The 16,695-nt window shown below is 46.9% G+C and overlaps 1 protein-coding gene across 1 annotated transcript in view; it reads right to left on the bottom strand.

Moving 5' to 3' along the window:
• Positions 1–4,042: 4,042 nt before the first annotated feature.
• The window catches only part of LOC111154294 (collagen and calcium binding EGF domains 1), a 221,568-nt gene continuing 208,915 nt past the window's right edge, over positions 4,043–16,695 (bottom strand). The window contains exons 7-11 of the mRNA XM_022513800.1: positions 12,728–12,848; positions 7,305–7,444; positions 7,170–7,205; positions 6,435–6,470; positions 4,043–4,361 (exon numbers count right to left, since the gene is read on the bottom strand). Coding sequence (XP_022369508.1) covers positions 4,128–4,361; positions 6,435–6,470; positions 7,170–7,205; positions 7,305–7,444; positions 12,728–12,848 — 567 coding nt within the window. The 3' untranslated portion in view covers positions 4,043–4,127. The remainder of the gene's footprint in view (positions 4,362–6,434; positions 6,471–7,169; positions 7,206–7,304; positions 7,445–12,727; positions 12,849–16,695) is intronic.

Genomic DNA, 16,695 nt, shown 5'->3' with positions numbered 1-16,695 from the left:
CTGGGCCGTTAGACCTTGACTCAGACTTGAATGTTGGGTCCACACTCAGACCCCACCCAGGAGACAGCCTCCCCTAGAATGCAGGTTCCAGCTCTTGGGAGAAATGTCTCCATCTCCTTGTCCTCATCTTGTAAAAAGACAGCTCGTTCCCCAAGCCCAGGAATCGGGACAAAACACAGTACAACCACATAAGAAAAATAACTTTGTTATTAAGCATATATAATCTTATCAAAAGTACTTCATAGTATCATATCCATAACTGTTTGAATATTAGCTCAACTGCGATATGGACCTGTTATAAATAATGAACCCGGCTACTGAAGTACAGGACAGGTCAAAGCGAAACAAAAACGGTCGTGACACACACAGAATCCTCCAGGGCACGTGATTTTGGGATCTCGGAAAGAACGTGGAGGGTCTCTGGAGGTTGTGTTGAAGGGTCGGTCTTCTATGCTTTCCCTAAAGCAGTAATATTTTTTGAAGGAGCCTGTGAAGTCCAAGATTTTATGCTTTAACAATTACAGGCATGGGTTTTTTTTTCCCTTCAAATGGAAAATTATTTTTTGATTTGTTGGGAAACACACATGCTGACCGTGCCAGGAAAAACTTCATCTATTTCCCTGAATTTGTTACTAATAACTTGAGATGGCTCTGTTCTATTAGCTGTTTGGCTTGGATTCCCATAAATGAATTTCCTTTTCAGGAAGGTTATCGGAGAGATGTTAAGGTTGCACAATGAGGCTGCTGTCTCTCTGTGACAGGCCGGCCTTGGGGGAGCAGGGAAGGGACCGTGATACCCAAAGCATGATGAGGGACTTGCTCTTGGTGCAAGGAGAAGCCTGGGACCTAGTCACAGCCATGATCTTCCCCTGCCTGCCTGGGAAAAGCCATCACAGGGCAAACAGTAGTTGTGAATCCTGGAGAAGGAGCATGACCAGAACCGGGGTGCCCTTCACCTGGTCTTTGGTGGGGTAATACTCCTGCCCCCATGCTGGTGTGCATTTGTTACATTTATCTGGGTTGGCTCTGGGCCCACCTGTCTGAGTTTATACAGCAGAAATGAGCTCAGTCGGTCAGTTCACTCGGTGGCGGGGGCTGGAACTAAGACAGGACAGAGAAGACAGCGTTGCCTTTGTACCCCCACGCTCTTTGGCACAGGAAAGCTTATAATTTCTCCTTTTGGGACTGGGGAGGGAGGGAGGATTTTCCTAAACTAAAATATATTCCCTCCTTGCACTATTTTCAACAGCAAATTTTTATGGCCATGGCTTTCCAAAAACAAAAACAATGATTAGGTCCCTATTCTAAATTCTAGGTATCAGGATGCACAAAATGAGAGTCAACATTCTACAAAGATCCTTTTCCCCCAATCGAACATGGGGATGGGAGTGGCTTAGCAAAGCAGTAGCGAATTTTACTCCCCATTAGGTTTTGAGAAGCCCTGTTCAAACAGTGAGCTTTGACTTTCTACCCATAACCTAAAGATACATTAGGATTAACAGTGATTATGTTTTTCTCTTTGAAAAGTATAATTTGGGCATACAGAGTACCGATTTGATCCTGAGTAGCCGTCCAAGTTCTGAAGATCTGAGGACGAAAATTATAATCTGTCCTCATCTCGCAGACTGAAATTATACAACACAGGTTATTGGGTTTTGCCCGAGATTATGATCTAGAGTAGGCTCACGAATTCCAGAGATTATTTCCTTCAGTTCTTTTTTAAATATATTATCCTCGCCTCTGGCCAAACATGCCATTTGGATGCATTTTAGGAGCATTCGACAATAAAGGAGTTTATATTTCTAAACACAAATCCTCATTAAAAAAAAAAAAATCAAAGACGGATCTAATCATTTTTCATAAGGCCTGTAAATAATTTTGCTTTAGCACTCATCCATCCACACCCTTTAAATATTGTGTTCTGCAAACAGGCAACGTTAAATGCGTTCCAGATGGGAATCCTCAGCTGCTTAGCTCAGCTCTCCATGAGCCCTGGGGGTGGCGAGGCCCTCGGTTGTGACGATCGGACTCTGGAGAGACTGCAGGGGGAGGGAAAATGCTAGAAAAGGAGCACTGAGAAGGTGTTTGCTTGTCGCTGTGACTTTCTGGTGGGCTGGCCACTGGGGATTTTGTATCCTCGCTGGGAAGAGACAGCGAGGCCAAAGGTCCGCGAAAGGCCCAGCCAGCGGCCGACCGACTAGAGTCAGGGCTAGTACCTTGATGGCGACAAGGAAAGGCAGGCCGGTGTCACGGGGCCCTCGCAAACGGAAGCCCTTCCTGGCTTTCCGGAGAGAGAGACTATTGCAAGGTGGCAGTCTCCCACATGCCAACAGCGCTCTCTTAGACAAGCTTCCCCAGCAGGAGAGCGAAGTGATGGGCAAAAAAGAAAAAGAGAAGGAAACAAACACCTCTCAGAAATATGGGGAGAAATCGCAGGGAAGAGGAACCCCACCACGAGCAGGCGCAAGTGTGCCCGTGACCGTCTTTGAGGCTCAACAGAGGGGGGACGGGCCCCCGATCAGGTAGCTGCATTTCTGGGTGGCAGATGCCAGCTTCCTGGAGGAAAACTGCGCTCCCCTTCAAAACCAAGAGTTTCCCTGATCGTGTTCCAAAGGAGCAGATGCTTCTGCTGGTGTCTTCATGGTTCACTCTTGTTCCTGTTTTCTAAGGAACCCGAGGAAGTCTTTTCTGAAGTATGTCTCTGTCTGGGACCCAGAGGTGTATGGGTGGCTACAAGACTCAGTGGCAGCTTCGAGAATACTCCCCTTTCCCAGCCACTCCCCACTTCTGCTTAGGAAGGGGGATCAAGGAGAAGGTCTGTGAGAACTAGAACTTGGATAAAATGATGGAAAAATAAGGAAAAATGGGAAGAGTGGGAAGGAAACTTCTGCCAAACAAGAAACATTGTTATTTCCCTCGGCATCCAAGAGAACTTCCAATAGTGTGTTACTCTCTGCGTTGGCGAGCTTTGCTGGCCCCAGACAAAGAGTTCCAATTCCCAAGGAGAGCAAACAGACTTGCCTCTGCGGATTCCGTGGGGATCCTGCTCGAGGCTCTCCTTCTCCCTCTCCGAAGACCAAAGCAGACAACCTCCTTCCAGCCTCCGGCTCCTGTGCATGTTGATATAACCAGGATCGTGGCGTAATGGTCCCTCCTTGGCACCCAGTCAGAGGCGGGCCATTCAGTGGGGTTCCCTAAGGGTCAGCCACTCTCATGTAACGATCCATGACTTACTGAGCAAGCCCACTCGTTTGATCACGTAGCTTTAAAACGTCTTGGCAAACCAGGAGCCCATTATTTTAATGGGAATCCAGGCGCTTCATTCATTTACTTTGTTTTGAGAAGAGGATTTACTCCTACAGCAAGAGGAACAAACGTACAGAGATGCATGGCATAAACCCTTAAGTGTCATTTTTGAATTTAGAATGTGGTAACTTACAGGACAAGAAATACAAGATTACAGTTTCCCTCCATCTTCTCTAATCTCTGCTCCTTCTTATTTCCCTCCTTCCTTTAATCAAAATTGGGAAACAAGGTTGGACAAGAGGATAGAATATTTTAAAATATATTAGTTTGACAAGGAAAAAGAATTATACACCAAGGTAAATATACAGTGTTGTTTTCCCCTTTTAATTAAAGAAAGTTAATTTTGATACTGAGTAATACTCTGTTTTGGACACATACCTTTTTTTTTTTTAATAAGTAACCTCATATGTTCTCAGAGCTCACCTTGCCACTTTTCCCTTTGGATATTTTGCCAAACTTTAAGACACTGTGAGAGTACGTAACTCAGAAATTCAGAAATTCATGAACAAGAAGGAAGTAAAAGGAAAGTTCCTGTGTCTCCCTCCCCGCCCTCCCCACACCCCCCAAGCTGGCTGTGGAGGGAAGCGTGTAAAATTAATGACTTACTCCTTCACGTGTCTGGCAGGGGACTCTGAACACAGTGTTCGGAAGAAGAGCAGGAGGGAGAAGGCAGGAAAAGAGTTAAAGAAATTAAAGTTGTATCTTTTTAGGTCTCCAGTGGGTTGGTTTTTTTTTTTTTTTCTTTTTCTTTTTTTGTATAGGATTTAACTGCAGGTGAAAAACACTTTTCCCCTCCTTTGGCATGATGATAACAGGACATGCTAAGGATAAAAGTCTCTGGTGGGTCCCAAGTCCCTCATCTCGGTTCTTTTTGGGTACTCGTCTCCAGAGCCAAAGTCCATGGTTTCCGGGTAGCTGGAAAATTCCTGAGGTAAAGGGAACTCCTCCGCTGACGAGTGTGTCCGGTGCCCAAACACCTTCTCCTGCAGCTCGGCAATGTCATTGCGGATGTCAGCCAGCATAAGTAGCAGGAAGTCGAAAGACCCAGGGGGTCCCTGTGCACGGGAGAGGAATCAAAGCCAGAAGACCACAGACTCAATCCTGTGCGAAGCCACGGTTCTGTGGGCGCCATGATTTGCTATTCCTCCCCCTGCTGAATGGTAACTACTTCGTTGACAACTCTGTGTCCCAAATGGAGTAAACAAAACTACTATAGTAGCCAGGTGGGGTGGGGGGGGCGTTCTTAAGATCACCTCCTAATTCCTTCACCTCCCGTATGGGCTGCGGTGACACAGTCTATCTCCTCCCTCCTAATTCTCAGCTACATCAAATCTGGTAGAATTAAAGAATATGAGAAGAACCCTCCTACATTACTTTCCAAAGAAAATGGGGTAACACAGAGTAACACAGATGTGGGGATTCCGGGTTTGCCTGGGTGGCTCAGTTGTTAAGCGTCTGCCTTTAGCTCAGGTCATGATCCCAGGGTTCTGAGATCAAGTCCCGCATTGGGCTCCCTGCTCAACAGGAAGCCTGCTTCTCCCTCTCTCCCACTCCCCCTGCTTGTGTTCCCTCTCTCCCTGTCTCTCTCTCTGTCAAATCAATAAGCGGGGTCATTAAAAAAAAAAAGAGGTTGGGATTCTTTTGGGTCTGAATCTCAGCTCTGTTGCTTACTAGCTAGTCTTGGGCAAGTTACTCAGTTTCTTTGGGTTTCCATCTCCCTATCTGTAAAATGGAGATAATAATAATCTTAACATCGTAGGGTTTCATTAGTGAGGATTTAAATGAGTTAATAAATAAAGGGCTTAGAGCATCGTAAATGCTCTAAATGTTATCTTTTAAAAAAGGAAACAACTGGGGCGCCTGGGTGGCTCAGTGGGTTAAGCCGCTGCCTTCGGCTCGGGTCATGATCCCAGGGTCCCTGGATCGAGTCCCGTGTCGGGCTCACTGCTCGGCAGGGAGCCTGCTTCCCTTCCTCTCTCTCTGCCTGCCTCTCTGCCTGCTTGTGGTCTCTCTCTGTCAAATAAATAAATAAAATCTTTAAAAAAAATAAAAAATAAAAAAGGAAACAACTAAGATGTTTTTAAAGGTCATTGACTATAACTGTGACCTGAATGCAGTTGAGAGTATGTTGTAAAGACATCCATTCCCCATTGACCAGGAAAGGTGTATGGCCTTCCTAATTTTTCTATGGATTGAACATTTTTTTATCATTGTATGGTATTTGTTAACCTTTGACTTCTACGTAGCGCCGTGCAGGACACGTCAAAATAACGCATGAACGGGCAAGGTCAGGGCTTGTTAGTGGCTTGCAGTAAACATCTTTATTGCCTATGGCCTCTGATGCTGTAGCTACCGCCTTTGAAACAGCGACTCCATCTGTAAAGCAGTTACAGGTAGACAGTGTTTTGATAGTAACTAATGCTCCTTTCAAGGGAGGAAGCTCGGATTACACTTGCCATGGCACAGGTGAGTGGACAGAGAGACGCCCAGGGGTGCTAAGGATGGCCAGGATCTGATGGCTCATCTGTGGAAGGGCTGGGTGAGAGCCCAGACTGCCTACATCTAAGCCGAGGCTGTCTGTCTTCAGAAAGGACACCGATCCTTTCAAAAGCAATGGAGTTGCTTGAATTTCCTATGCTTTGGTTACTACTAAGGTTCCTTTTTTAATCTCCCAGACACCAACATATATCCAAAACGGGCCCAAGCAGCTGTGCAGGTCTCTGAGGTTTTTTTGGGAAGAGCTGGTCATCGGATCTGCTCGAGTTGCAGTGGTGGCTAAACTCGTAAGTGTTCAGAGTTAGGAGAGCCCCATCTGATGTTTTAGGACATACTCGGAAGTAGACTCATAGCGTATATATATATATATTTTTAAATCTTAAGGGAAGATCTTCCACATAAAGATTAGCCATGTTAAAAGAAAAAGAAAAAACCCAGAAAACAAATTAAAAAAAAAAAATCCCAACCAGCTCTTAAAGTCCTCCGAGATTCTCCTCCTCACCCCTAAGTTCCCCTTGGGTAGGCTGAGTACTGGCTGGAAGGGGCTGGCTGTTGGCCAAGTTAACAGGCTCATCAGAGCTACATCCTTGAGGACATTACCCGGAGGGAGGGGGGCAGATAGTGCTACTCACTGGCGACCCTCTGGGTCCAGGAGCTCCTCTCTCTCCCTGCAAGCAGAAAGGTCACATTAGCTTTGTGGACTGTGTGGGATGCCTCCCCCAGGCTCAATGGAGATCCCCGCCGTCACCACTGCCTTACATAAACAAGTATTTTCTATCAGAAACAAATGGAAGCTTGAAGCTGGACTCAAGGGACCCTTTGTTTGAACAGAACTGCTGGGGTCAAGTGTCTCTCATTCTGATTTCCCCTGGGGCTGTGGATTTTCAAACCAGACCTGACAAGAGGAATGCTTGTATTTCCAGGCAACGTGTGCAATATCTCACCAACTTTCTAGAGTGATGCACACTGACTTATTCGTGGGATGAGACGTGGGCAGCCCAGGAACTGAAAGCACCCACTTGCAGTGACGGGAGCTTTTCCTGTTCTTGATGTAAACACGTCAAAGGAGTGGGGACACACCACACAGCCCTGCCGAGGAGCACCGGCCCAAGAGAAAGACCCCTGCTGCACGGGGCTTGTGTAAAATGTATAGAGGTGCTCATTCATAGGGATGGTTTTGGGTTTTTCTTTTTTTATTACAGTTGTTTGCATCTTAGATTTTCTTTCTAGCTTGGAGGAAAAAGAGTGTCCCAATTTTGCAACGTGCGAACTGGGGAGAGGAAACAGTGCTCGGGCTTTACTCGATGCCCGCCCAGTAGGTTGCAACTGGGAAAACTTGGGCTGTAAGGACCACTCGGAAGACTGACCTTAGAGCCGTCTCTTCCTGGTGCACCTGGCGGACCCTGCAAGACAAAGGGATCTAGTTCAATAGAAGGAAAACGCATGGGACAAGAACGTGTTGTCCCCAGCAATAGTAAGTGGATCTCTGATAAAATACTGACCACGGGGCCCCTCCGGCCTTGCTTAATGTGGGACAGATCAGGAGATGGTCCCATGGGTCCCATCGAGCCCCGCGGGCCAGGCTGCCCGGGAGGTCCTGGGACACCGGGGAAGCCCGGGCTTCCCTTTGGTCCCGGTGAACCTGTAATCAAAGAAGAGCTCGTTAGATCTACATCCCATGAGGACAGGGGCTCTGGCTGCCCAGGGTGTTGGGGAGCCCTTTGCAGCCATTTCTCCTTGCGATCTGCCATCTGCCTTCTGACGTCTCTAAGACACCCTACAGGCATTTTAAACTTAACATGATCAGAATTCTCCATCCTTACATAATCGTTGTAGACCACATTTCTCCAAAAACATCTCGACATCCCTTCTCTGTAAGAGAATTAACAGCTTACTTCATTGTGTACCACAATACTATACAATGTCTCTGTTTATATATTAGATATGAATATATACATTAGCTATACATCAAATATAGATGTATATAACTGTATCCATACACACATATTCACAACACACACACTCCATACAGGTTTATGTAGTTGTTTATGGGTACCGTTGTTCTCTGAATTTCCTGACATCTAAAAACTGGGAGATTTCCTAGAGAAATCTGGATTTCTGGCATCTGTTTGAAGACGGGAAGAATTAAAGCCTGGACCACTATTTTGCCATTGGCACAATGGTTTGGTTATTCCCTGCTGCTCACAGGTTGCCCCTTTCTTCACTTGTGTCACCTGCCAGGTCCCTGTAGACATTGTGGGTTTTGTTTTTATTTCTTTTCTGAGGCCTAACGTGACAGAGCACTGGGGGTATTTGGAGTTTAGGATCAAGCCGTAGGGCTGCTTTTGTGGCTGTCTGAGGGCCGGCGCGTGTCCATACCGATCATGGAGGCTGACGGAGAACTGACCTACAGGCCTCACCTACCTTCACCTACGCACACGGAGAGTTGGAAACAGTCTCTCTGGCGTGGCTATTAAGTTGTAGGGCAGCACCTGGGTGCAGACCTCAGGACATCTGCCTCTGCCTTAGGCCCTGAATGTCAGCTGGGGGCAGGGGGTGGGGGGAAGGGGGGTGAGCGCTAGGAGAGTACTTTTCTTCATTGTAGTAAATGATACATAGAGGTGGTTATTTTAACTACTTTAAGATGGACAGGTTAGTTGAGTTAAGGACATTGACCTTGCTGTGCAACAGATCTCTGGAACCTTTTTATCCTGCAAAGCTAAAACTCTGTACCTACTGAACAACAAGTCCTCATCTCCCTTCCCCCAGCCGCTGGCAACCACCATTCTACTTCTTGTCTCTATGAACCTGACTGCTTCGATGACTTATTAGTAGAATCCTATGGGATTTGTTTCTTGCGACTGGCTCATTTCACTTAGCAGAACGTCCTCAAAGATCATGTTACAGTGTGCAACAGGGGTTTCCTTCCTTTTAAGGCTGAATGACATTCCCCTGCTGTATATACCGCCTTTGGTTTACCCACTCATCCTTTGCTGGACGCAGGTAGCTTGGCGTACAGTATGCAAACATCTCTTCGAAATCTTGCTTTTGATTCTTTTGGATATTATACCCACGTGTAGGATGCTGGGTCATATTAGTATCACTTGTAATTTTTTGAGGAACCTCTACCCTGTTTTCTGCAGTGGCTACACCAGTTCACATTCCCACTAACATGGTGCAAGGGGTCCCTTTTCTCCACATCCCCACCAACACCTGTTCTGTTCTTTTCTTGACAGTGGCTCTCCTGACGGATGTGAAGTGATGCCTTGCTGGGTTTGCATCTCTCTATGACGAGTGATATTGAGCGTCTTTTCATGCGCTTGTTGGCCATTTGTATACCATCTCTGGAGAAACGTTTATTCAAGTCCTTTGCTTTTTTTTTTTTTTAAGATTTTATTTATTTATTTGACAGAGAGACACAGCAAGAGAAGGAACACAAGCAGGAGGAGTGACAGAGGGAGAAGCAGGCTCCCCATCGAGCAGGGAGCCTGATGTGGGGCTCAATCCCAGGACCCTTGGACTCATGACCTGAGCCAAAGGTAGATGCTTAATGACGGAGCCACCCAGGCACCTTTTCTTTGCTTATTTTTATATTGAGGTTATTTTTTATTGTGGAGTTGTAGTTTTTTTTTTTTTTTTCCTATTCTGGATATTAACGCCTTATCAGGTAAATGATTTGCAAATATTTTCTCCCCTCTGTAGAATGTCTTTCACTCTGCTAATTGTATCGTTTGTTGCACAGTTTTTAAGTCTGATGTAGTCCCCTTGTCTATTTTTGCTTTTGTCATCTGTACGTTGGTGTCATACCCAAGAAATCTTTGCCAAATCCAACATCATGAGGCTTTTCTCCTATGCTTTCTTCTAGGAATTCTATAGTTTCAGATCTTACATTTAGATCTTCAGTATATTTTGAGTAAATTTTTGTATATGGTTCAAGAGAAGGGTCCAACTTCATTCTTTTGCATATGGAACAACATGAGTTTTAACCTGTTTTCACCTATTGACTCTGTGAGGGTGTGGACTATGTCCTAATTGTCCACACACTTGCAGAGTCCCAAGCGCATACAGGCTCTTTAGGAAATGTTTCACATCAAGTGAGCACAGTGAAGACGGTGGGCTGATTGCTGTGCTAGAATCGTTCACCAGCAATGTCTGTTTCAAATGCATACAGTCATACTCATTGAAAATCCCCAGCTAGCTCCTACTAGTGACAAAACACAGCAACTGGATGCGATAATCTTCAGGCATCGGAAAACAGAACAAATCAAATCTAAGAAACAAAGACTTGCGATTTTTCATATTTTGGGAAGTCTTCTTCTAGCTCACAGCATAATTAGGCCAAAGTTAAAGGCAGTCAGTGTTCTCTTCAAACGTGTTTCACACCCTGACTCGCAACGCTGGTTCCAGGCACAGCCTGAAAAAGTGTATCTGGGAAGGGGACCAGATTCCTCCTATAACTAAAAAATACTTCACGTCCAGTAGCACAAGGACAGGCCAGAGGTAACGTTTTGCCTTTATCTACACAATCAATGAACTTCAGAGATCACTGTGTGTCAAGTGTCCTCAGGATGTGGGGCTTGGATGGGCGAATGGCAACCTCTCATGCATAACAGTGAGGGTCGGGGAGCAGCAGCCACCCCTTCCCCGCCGAAGACAAAGGATTCCAACCCGGTGTGGTTTCCCGTGCTGACACTCCAGTCTGTGATTCATCATAAGCCCTGGGACTGGACTTTTACTTATGGGTAAGAGAAACCGGATTTATGTCTCTAGCTGCCCCAGTACAGCTCAATGGAGGACATCGCAAACTGATGCTGGAAGTAAGGAGAGAGAAAGAAAGGTTTGGAGGACAAAGTAAGGGCACAGTCCATTGCTGAAGTTAGTCCTCTGTTACTCCCTGCTGCATCAAGGACCCTGGACAGCTCAAACTGTTAGAAACCAGACGGCAGAATTGGAAAGGAAAGCTAGCAAGTCGTTCATTAAGAAGACAGCCAGCCAATGGCACCCTTGTTTCTCCTTCATCTGTCCTTGTTGGAGTGATTTGTAGACTGGCCTGGAGATGAACTTCCTCTTGGGAAGCAGAGCAAGAACACACTTTTAGAGAAGGATGGGAACTCCGAGTTGGGATCAATCTGCAAGGAAATCCACATCTTCTTAGGAACAGCAAGAGGCTGCTTATGGGAGGGTCTGGAGAAAACTCCACCTGTCCCAGAGGACCTCAGGCCAAGGTAATGAGCAAGAGGATAAACCAAGGTCCTGTACCAGTCCTTGTTCCCTGTATAGACTGAGACCCAGGGCACCTGTGTTTGGCAGAAACGAGATTAAGATATAAGTGAAAAAGAGAAGAAATAAATAGTCTGGAAAGAATTTGGAGCCTTTGTTGTTGGTGAACTTTCGGTCTCAAATCTGTCCATATTCTTCCTGCTTGAACAAACCGTCCCACTCTTCCATGTCCAGGTCAAATCCAGGTCCTGGGATCACTGCAGACCATCACTGTGGTCTCTCCCTTCTGTAAGCTCCCGCAGCAGGGAGAACTTTTTACTCACTTAGGGGCAAGCAGATACTGTTTTCTTCTATTTGCTTCTGCTCTTTGTTTCTTGTCTTACTGGAAGGCCAGGAGGTCACTCATAACATCTGGCAGACTACTAGGCAATGACAATCAGGGAAAAGGCACTCTGTGCTTTAGACTCATCTGCTAACATTGACATCATTTCCTTTATTGGTGTGGATAAGATTTTGTTGATCTATCTTATCTGTGGAGGGACTCCTAATAAAATAGAAAACATCATGTAACTATTTTTTAAAGTTCTCATTGTAGAGTGCCTGGGTGGCTTAGTCAGCTGAGTGTCTGCCTTCAGCTCAGGTCATGATCCCAGGGTCCTGGGATCAAGTCCCATATTGGGCAGGGGGGGGGGGTCCCTGCTCAGCAGGGAGTCTGTTTCTTCCTCTCCCTGTCATACCCCCTGCTTGTGCTCTCATGCTTTTTCTTGTAAAAATGAAATCTAACCCCCCCCAACATTTGTTAAAAAGAAAAATAAAGTTCTCATTGTGTACTTCCTGATGGAACGATGGGACATTTGGGATTGTCTTCAAGTGATGAGGGTAGATCCCTAAAGCAAAATGCTATATGAGAGAAGCCAGGTGCACAGCACACCCGTGATGAGATTCCAGTGCTCTGAAGTTCTAGAACAGACAAAACTAGTGATAGAAAGGTCAGTGGTTGCCTACAGTTGGGGACAGGGGGGTAGATTGCAAAGGGGCTCAAAGGAACTTTTTGGGGTGATGAAAATACTCTGTATCTTGATGTAGGGTAGTGGTAAGTAAGCGCCTGATGGGGGATGTATATTTTCCTCAGAACTTGTTGAACTGATTAGAGCGGTACGTGTTACTGTGTATAATTGTATCTCAGTAAAGTTGACTGAAGAAAAATATATGGAGGCATACACACACACACACACACACGCACGCACACACGTATACATATAAAGAAACACAGATGCGAGTGTGTTCACAAATAGGGGAAGGACGAAGAAAGGCTGAGGAATAGCAGGGACGGGGATGGCCATGGGGGGTTACAGCTGGCTGACATGCCCCCGTGAGTTCCTCACCCAATTCTATTTTTGCACATTAACACTCAAAAATAAGTCTTCATTTTGTTTCTCCGTAACTGAAAATTATCTCTAAGAATCCTACCCAAGCCCAGGACAATGACCTTCTTCTTCTCGATTTCTCCTGGTTATGAGGGTTTCTCAGGCTCGAGGACCCAATTCCCCCAGGCTTCTCATGACAGGGGGGTGGGAGCTCCCCCGACTTCCGCCGTTGCCCTCACCCTCACAGTCTAAACCCAGGCCGGCCCCCACCCATGGTGGCTTCCAGCAGGCCACGGCTGGTGGCTCCATCACCCTCCTCTGCCCTCCTCCCCACTCACCAGGAGGGCCCTGGCCCCCAGGCAGCCCAGGAGGTCCCGGGAGGTAGGCGTTTGAGGCCAGTACTTTGTTGCCGGTGATGTACTTGCCCAGGTCGGCAGCGCTGCTGGGGAGCAGGGCGATCTGTAAGGAAGAGGATCTCTGGTCAGAAAGTGATGGCTCCAGGCCAGAAAGACGGTTGCATCTGTGTGTTTGCAGGGGCTGCCAGTCCTTCTGGTGGTCGTTCCCCTCCATCTTCAAAGGGGTCTAGGGATCTGCTTCCAAATCCAGAGGCCTTCCAGTGAACATGACTTGAGGGAGATCCCTTGGCTGATTAGTGGATAAACCTGGACAGGCTCCAGATAGTCTAGATATCATCACTGACTCATTATTACCAAACTGATAGAATTGACCTGTTTCAGACATTCAATGTGTTAATTACTGTATTTAGTACCTACTATGTGCCAGGCCCTGTGCTTGGTTATAAAGTGACAATGGCGATCAAGACACGGCCCCTCAGCCTTGGGGGCCAGGACCGAGAAGGTGGCTTGCAGTTCACCTACACACTCAGGTGTTCGGGAACGAGTGGCCAACAGTGCCCATGATGGAAAAACAGGTCCGCAAAGTTTTGGACATGCCTACCTTCAAAAGGTGGTGCCTAACTTCTGCCCTCTGAGGGTGGGCTGTACTTAGAGACTCACCTCCAATAACTGGAAAATGGCAGAAGTGATGGTGGGTAACTTCTGAAATGGAGGCATAAAACGTATCATGGTGGCTTCCTCTTCGCTTTCCCTCCTGGGTCACGAGCAGCTCACTCTAGGGGAAGCCAGAGGGGCCACCCAGACAGATGACCTTCACAATCCTTGAGGTCAGGTAAGCTGTGTGAATCCATGATACCCTCTGGGAGAACCAAATGCTACAAACCTACAGTTTGTCACCAATAAAGGGAACTTCACCACCCACCTTTAGGGCTGTGGGGACTTAATGGGAAATGTAGGTTAGGTGCCCAGCACAGGACCTGGAACATAGTAAGTGGCTTGATAAATGGTAGTTCTAGTCTCTGTCTTCCAGGAAGCTAATTTGGCGGGGCAAAGTCAGGGGGAGAAAGGCACATTTATGGGATCAGAGCTAACCTCTCCAGAAGGCTTACTCTGGATCCTGGAGGCCCATAGAAACCAAGTATCTGAGATTTTCTGGAACATGTTACATCTGTCCCTGTATCCTCCTGGAGGAGGCCCTGCTTGGAAACCCTGTGCCCAGAGAGCAAGAGATTCCAGGAGAAATAGTGTGGCAGAGCTCCTCCCTAGCCTTGGAATGCTCTGATGCCCCACACCCGTCTTTAGATCTGAGAGTTCAAGCCTAGAGGATGGGATCAGCTCCCTTTGCTCCCCAGTAAAAGCCATGAGGTGATCCAGTAAATGTCTCCGCTTCCCATCTGACCTCCTGCTGGGTGGTTACAGCCCGGTTCCCTTTAGTTCCCTGATGCGATGCATCAGTGGGGTGTGTGGAAAGTCAAGGCGCTAGTGTTTTGGGGGCAGATGTCCAAGGTCCTTGGCTTGACTTTGCTGCACAAACACAGCAGAGGGTGGGCTGGTGGGATGCAGGTGTTTGCGAAGGTCACAGTCATATAGGAAGAGTCTACGTTAGCCTGGACTCCAGTTGCCGGAATCACGAATATCATTATCTCGTATTAACCTTTGTAGTAAAGCATCTACCTCATAGAGCTGCTGGTAAGAATCAGGCAGGTGCTGCTGTGAAGCACTTTGTAAGCGCATATGATTAACATTATGCATACAATTAATGTTATTTAGGGGCTCTTGAGGGGCTCAGTCAGTTAAGTCTCTGACTCTTGGTTTCAGCTCAGGTCGTGATCTCAGGGTCATGAGACTGGGCCCCGCATGAGGCTCTGCACTCAGTGGGGTGTCCACTTGACGTTTTCTCCCTCTGCCCCTCCCCCCATGCTCACGCTCTCAAGTAAATATTTACTTTCAAATATTTTATTTATTTATTTGTCAGAGAGAGAGATGGGGGGAGAGCGAGCGAGCATGTGAGCAAACACAGCCAGGGGGAGCAGGAGGCAGAGGGAGAAGCAGGCTCCTCGCTGAGCAAGGAGCCCAACGCGGGACTCGATCCCAGGACCCCGGGATCATGACCTGAGCTGAAGGCAGCCGCCAACTGAGCCACCCAGGCATCCCTCAAATAAATCTTTTAAAAAATGTTGATTGGTAAGCATTTACAAAGCTCTAAGTAGCAAACACTGTCTCAAGTCCTTTATAAATGTTAATTCATTTGATGGTCACGAAAACAAAAATAATATTGTCCTCCCCTTTTAATCCAGGGGAGGCACGGAGACGTTAAGTCACTTCCCTAGGGTCATATATCCAACAGGTAGCGGGGCTAGGATGTAAACTTAACTTATGTGGCTCTGGAATCTGTGTTCCCGACACCACAGCAAGCTGCCTCCCTTGACGCTGCCAGCGATGCAGTGACTCCAGTCACTGCAGTATGGCTCAGGCTTCCCCGTGTCCTGAGAAGGGCCCTTCTGCAGAGCAGCTCGATCAAGGTAGCAGAGGAGGTCACAAACGACTGAGGAGCCATTTATTTGCCTGGCCCTAACGGCGGTGCTAGAAGGCGTAAAGGCAGACAGCGGGATGCAGTTGTGCGCAGGCCTCCGAACCCGCACTGGCCTCTAACTTTGGAGGCTCTGTCTGCTCCCCGCCACGTGGCAGCTGTTGGTGGACTCACTGCTGGTCTGACTGCCCAGATAAGACAGCTGATGAAGGCAGGGCTTGATTCCGCACTGCCCGTATTCCCTCGTCTCCCAATCTACCGGAAGGCATAATAGATGCTCAATAAACCCTTCCTGAGTCATCAGTCATGCTCTGCAGTCACGCCCCCCAATCAAACAGTCCATGCAGCAGGAGCCCAAGGGGCTTTCTGGAAACTGGCTTCTTGCCTCAGACTTCCCCCCACTGACAGGCCTGGTGCCCTCTTTACAAAGGAAATGACGGGTATTTTACTTATTCCCAAATCTCTCTTTCTAGCCAAATCACTACCCCCCACCCCCAAAGAGTCATCTGCATACAATTAAAAAAAAATTTTTTATCAGAAAATGAAAGCACAGAATCTGGAAACCCCACAAATGTATATCCTAGCAAATGAGTATAAGGCATGTATCTTTTTAATGAAACCTAAGTCAAAAGACAGAACTCAGCCACTCACCAGAAGTCACCCTCCATGAGTTCTGACCCAATCACAGTCTCATCCTTCCTGTACCCCTCCCCCTGCCAAAAGTAACCGCTATCCTGATTTTCATGACTTCCTGTGTTTTAAAAATAAGTTAAAAATAACCTAACTATGCATGCCCACACACTCTGGTTTAGTCCTGGTCATTCTACAAAAATAACAGGTCTTTAAAATTTCTTTTAATCTGCAGGTCACTGCTCTACCTTTCTTTTCCTTACAATTTACCCACCAAGGAACCCATGGGGGTTCTGGAACTGTTGAGTTCCCCATTTTACTGACTATACTCACAGCACAATTCAGCATGTCTGCCTACCATGTTCTACCATGGGGTTGGCCATGGTCCAGGACACCCAGTACCTACTTCTTGGCCAAAGTGTATTTGGGTGGATGCCCTACATTCTTTCCAAAAGAACAGAGGGCATCTGTCCTAGTGAGATGAAGTTAAAATCCAATAGACAATCCTGTCCCCTGCACAGGGGCAGAAGCGTGGCCTGCCTCTTGGGCAGTGACTTGACTTCTCTGAGGATACCTGTATCTTTCTTACAGGGTCACGCTGGGAATTAAATGAGATCCTGGATGTAAGACTGCTTTATCAACTATAGAATGCAACACATGCTTACAGATGCCTTTAGAAAGGAGTTGCTCCTCATGATGTTCTTTAAATGCCAGCATTAGCTCAGACTTGCAATGATGCGTTTGCAGAATTCAGTATGAGGTGGACCAATTTCAGTCTGAGTTACTGCAT

The sequence above is a fragment of the Enhydra lutris genome, unplaced genomic scaffold (genome assembly GCF_002288905.1).
Source record: "Enhydra lutris kenyoni isolate GAN:26980312 unplaced genomic scaffold, ASM228890v2 scaffoldscaffold36, whole genome shotgun sequence".
Classification (NCBI taxonomy): Eukaryota; Metazoa; Chordata; class Mammalia; order Carnivora; family Mustelidae; genus Enhydra; species Enhydra lutris.
This window is presented reverse-complemented; position numbering and strand designations above follow the sequence as displayed.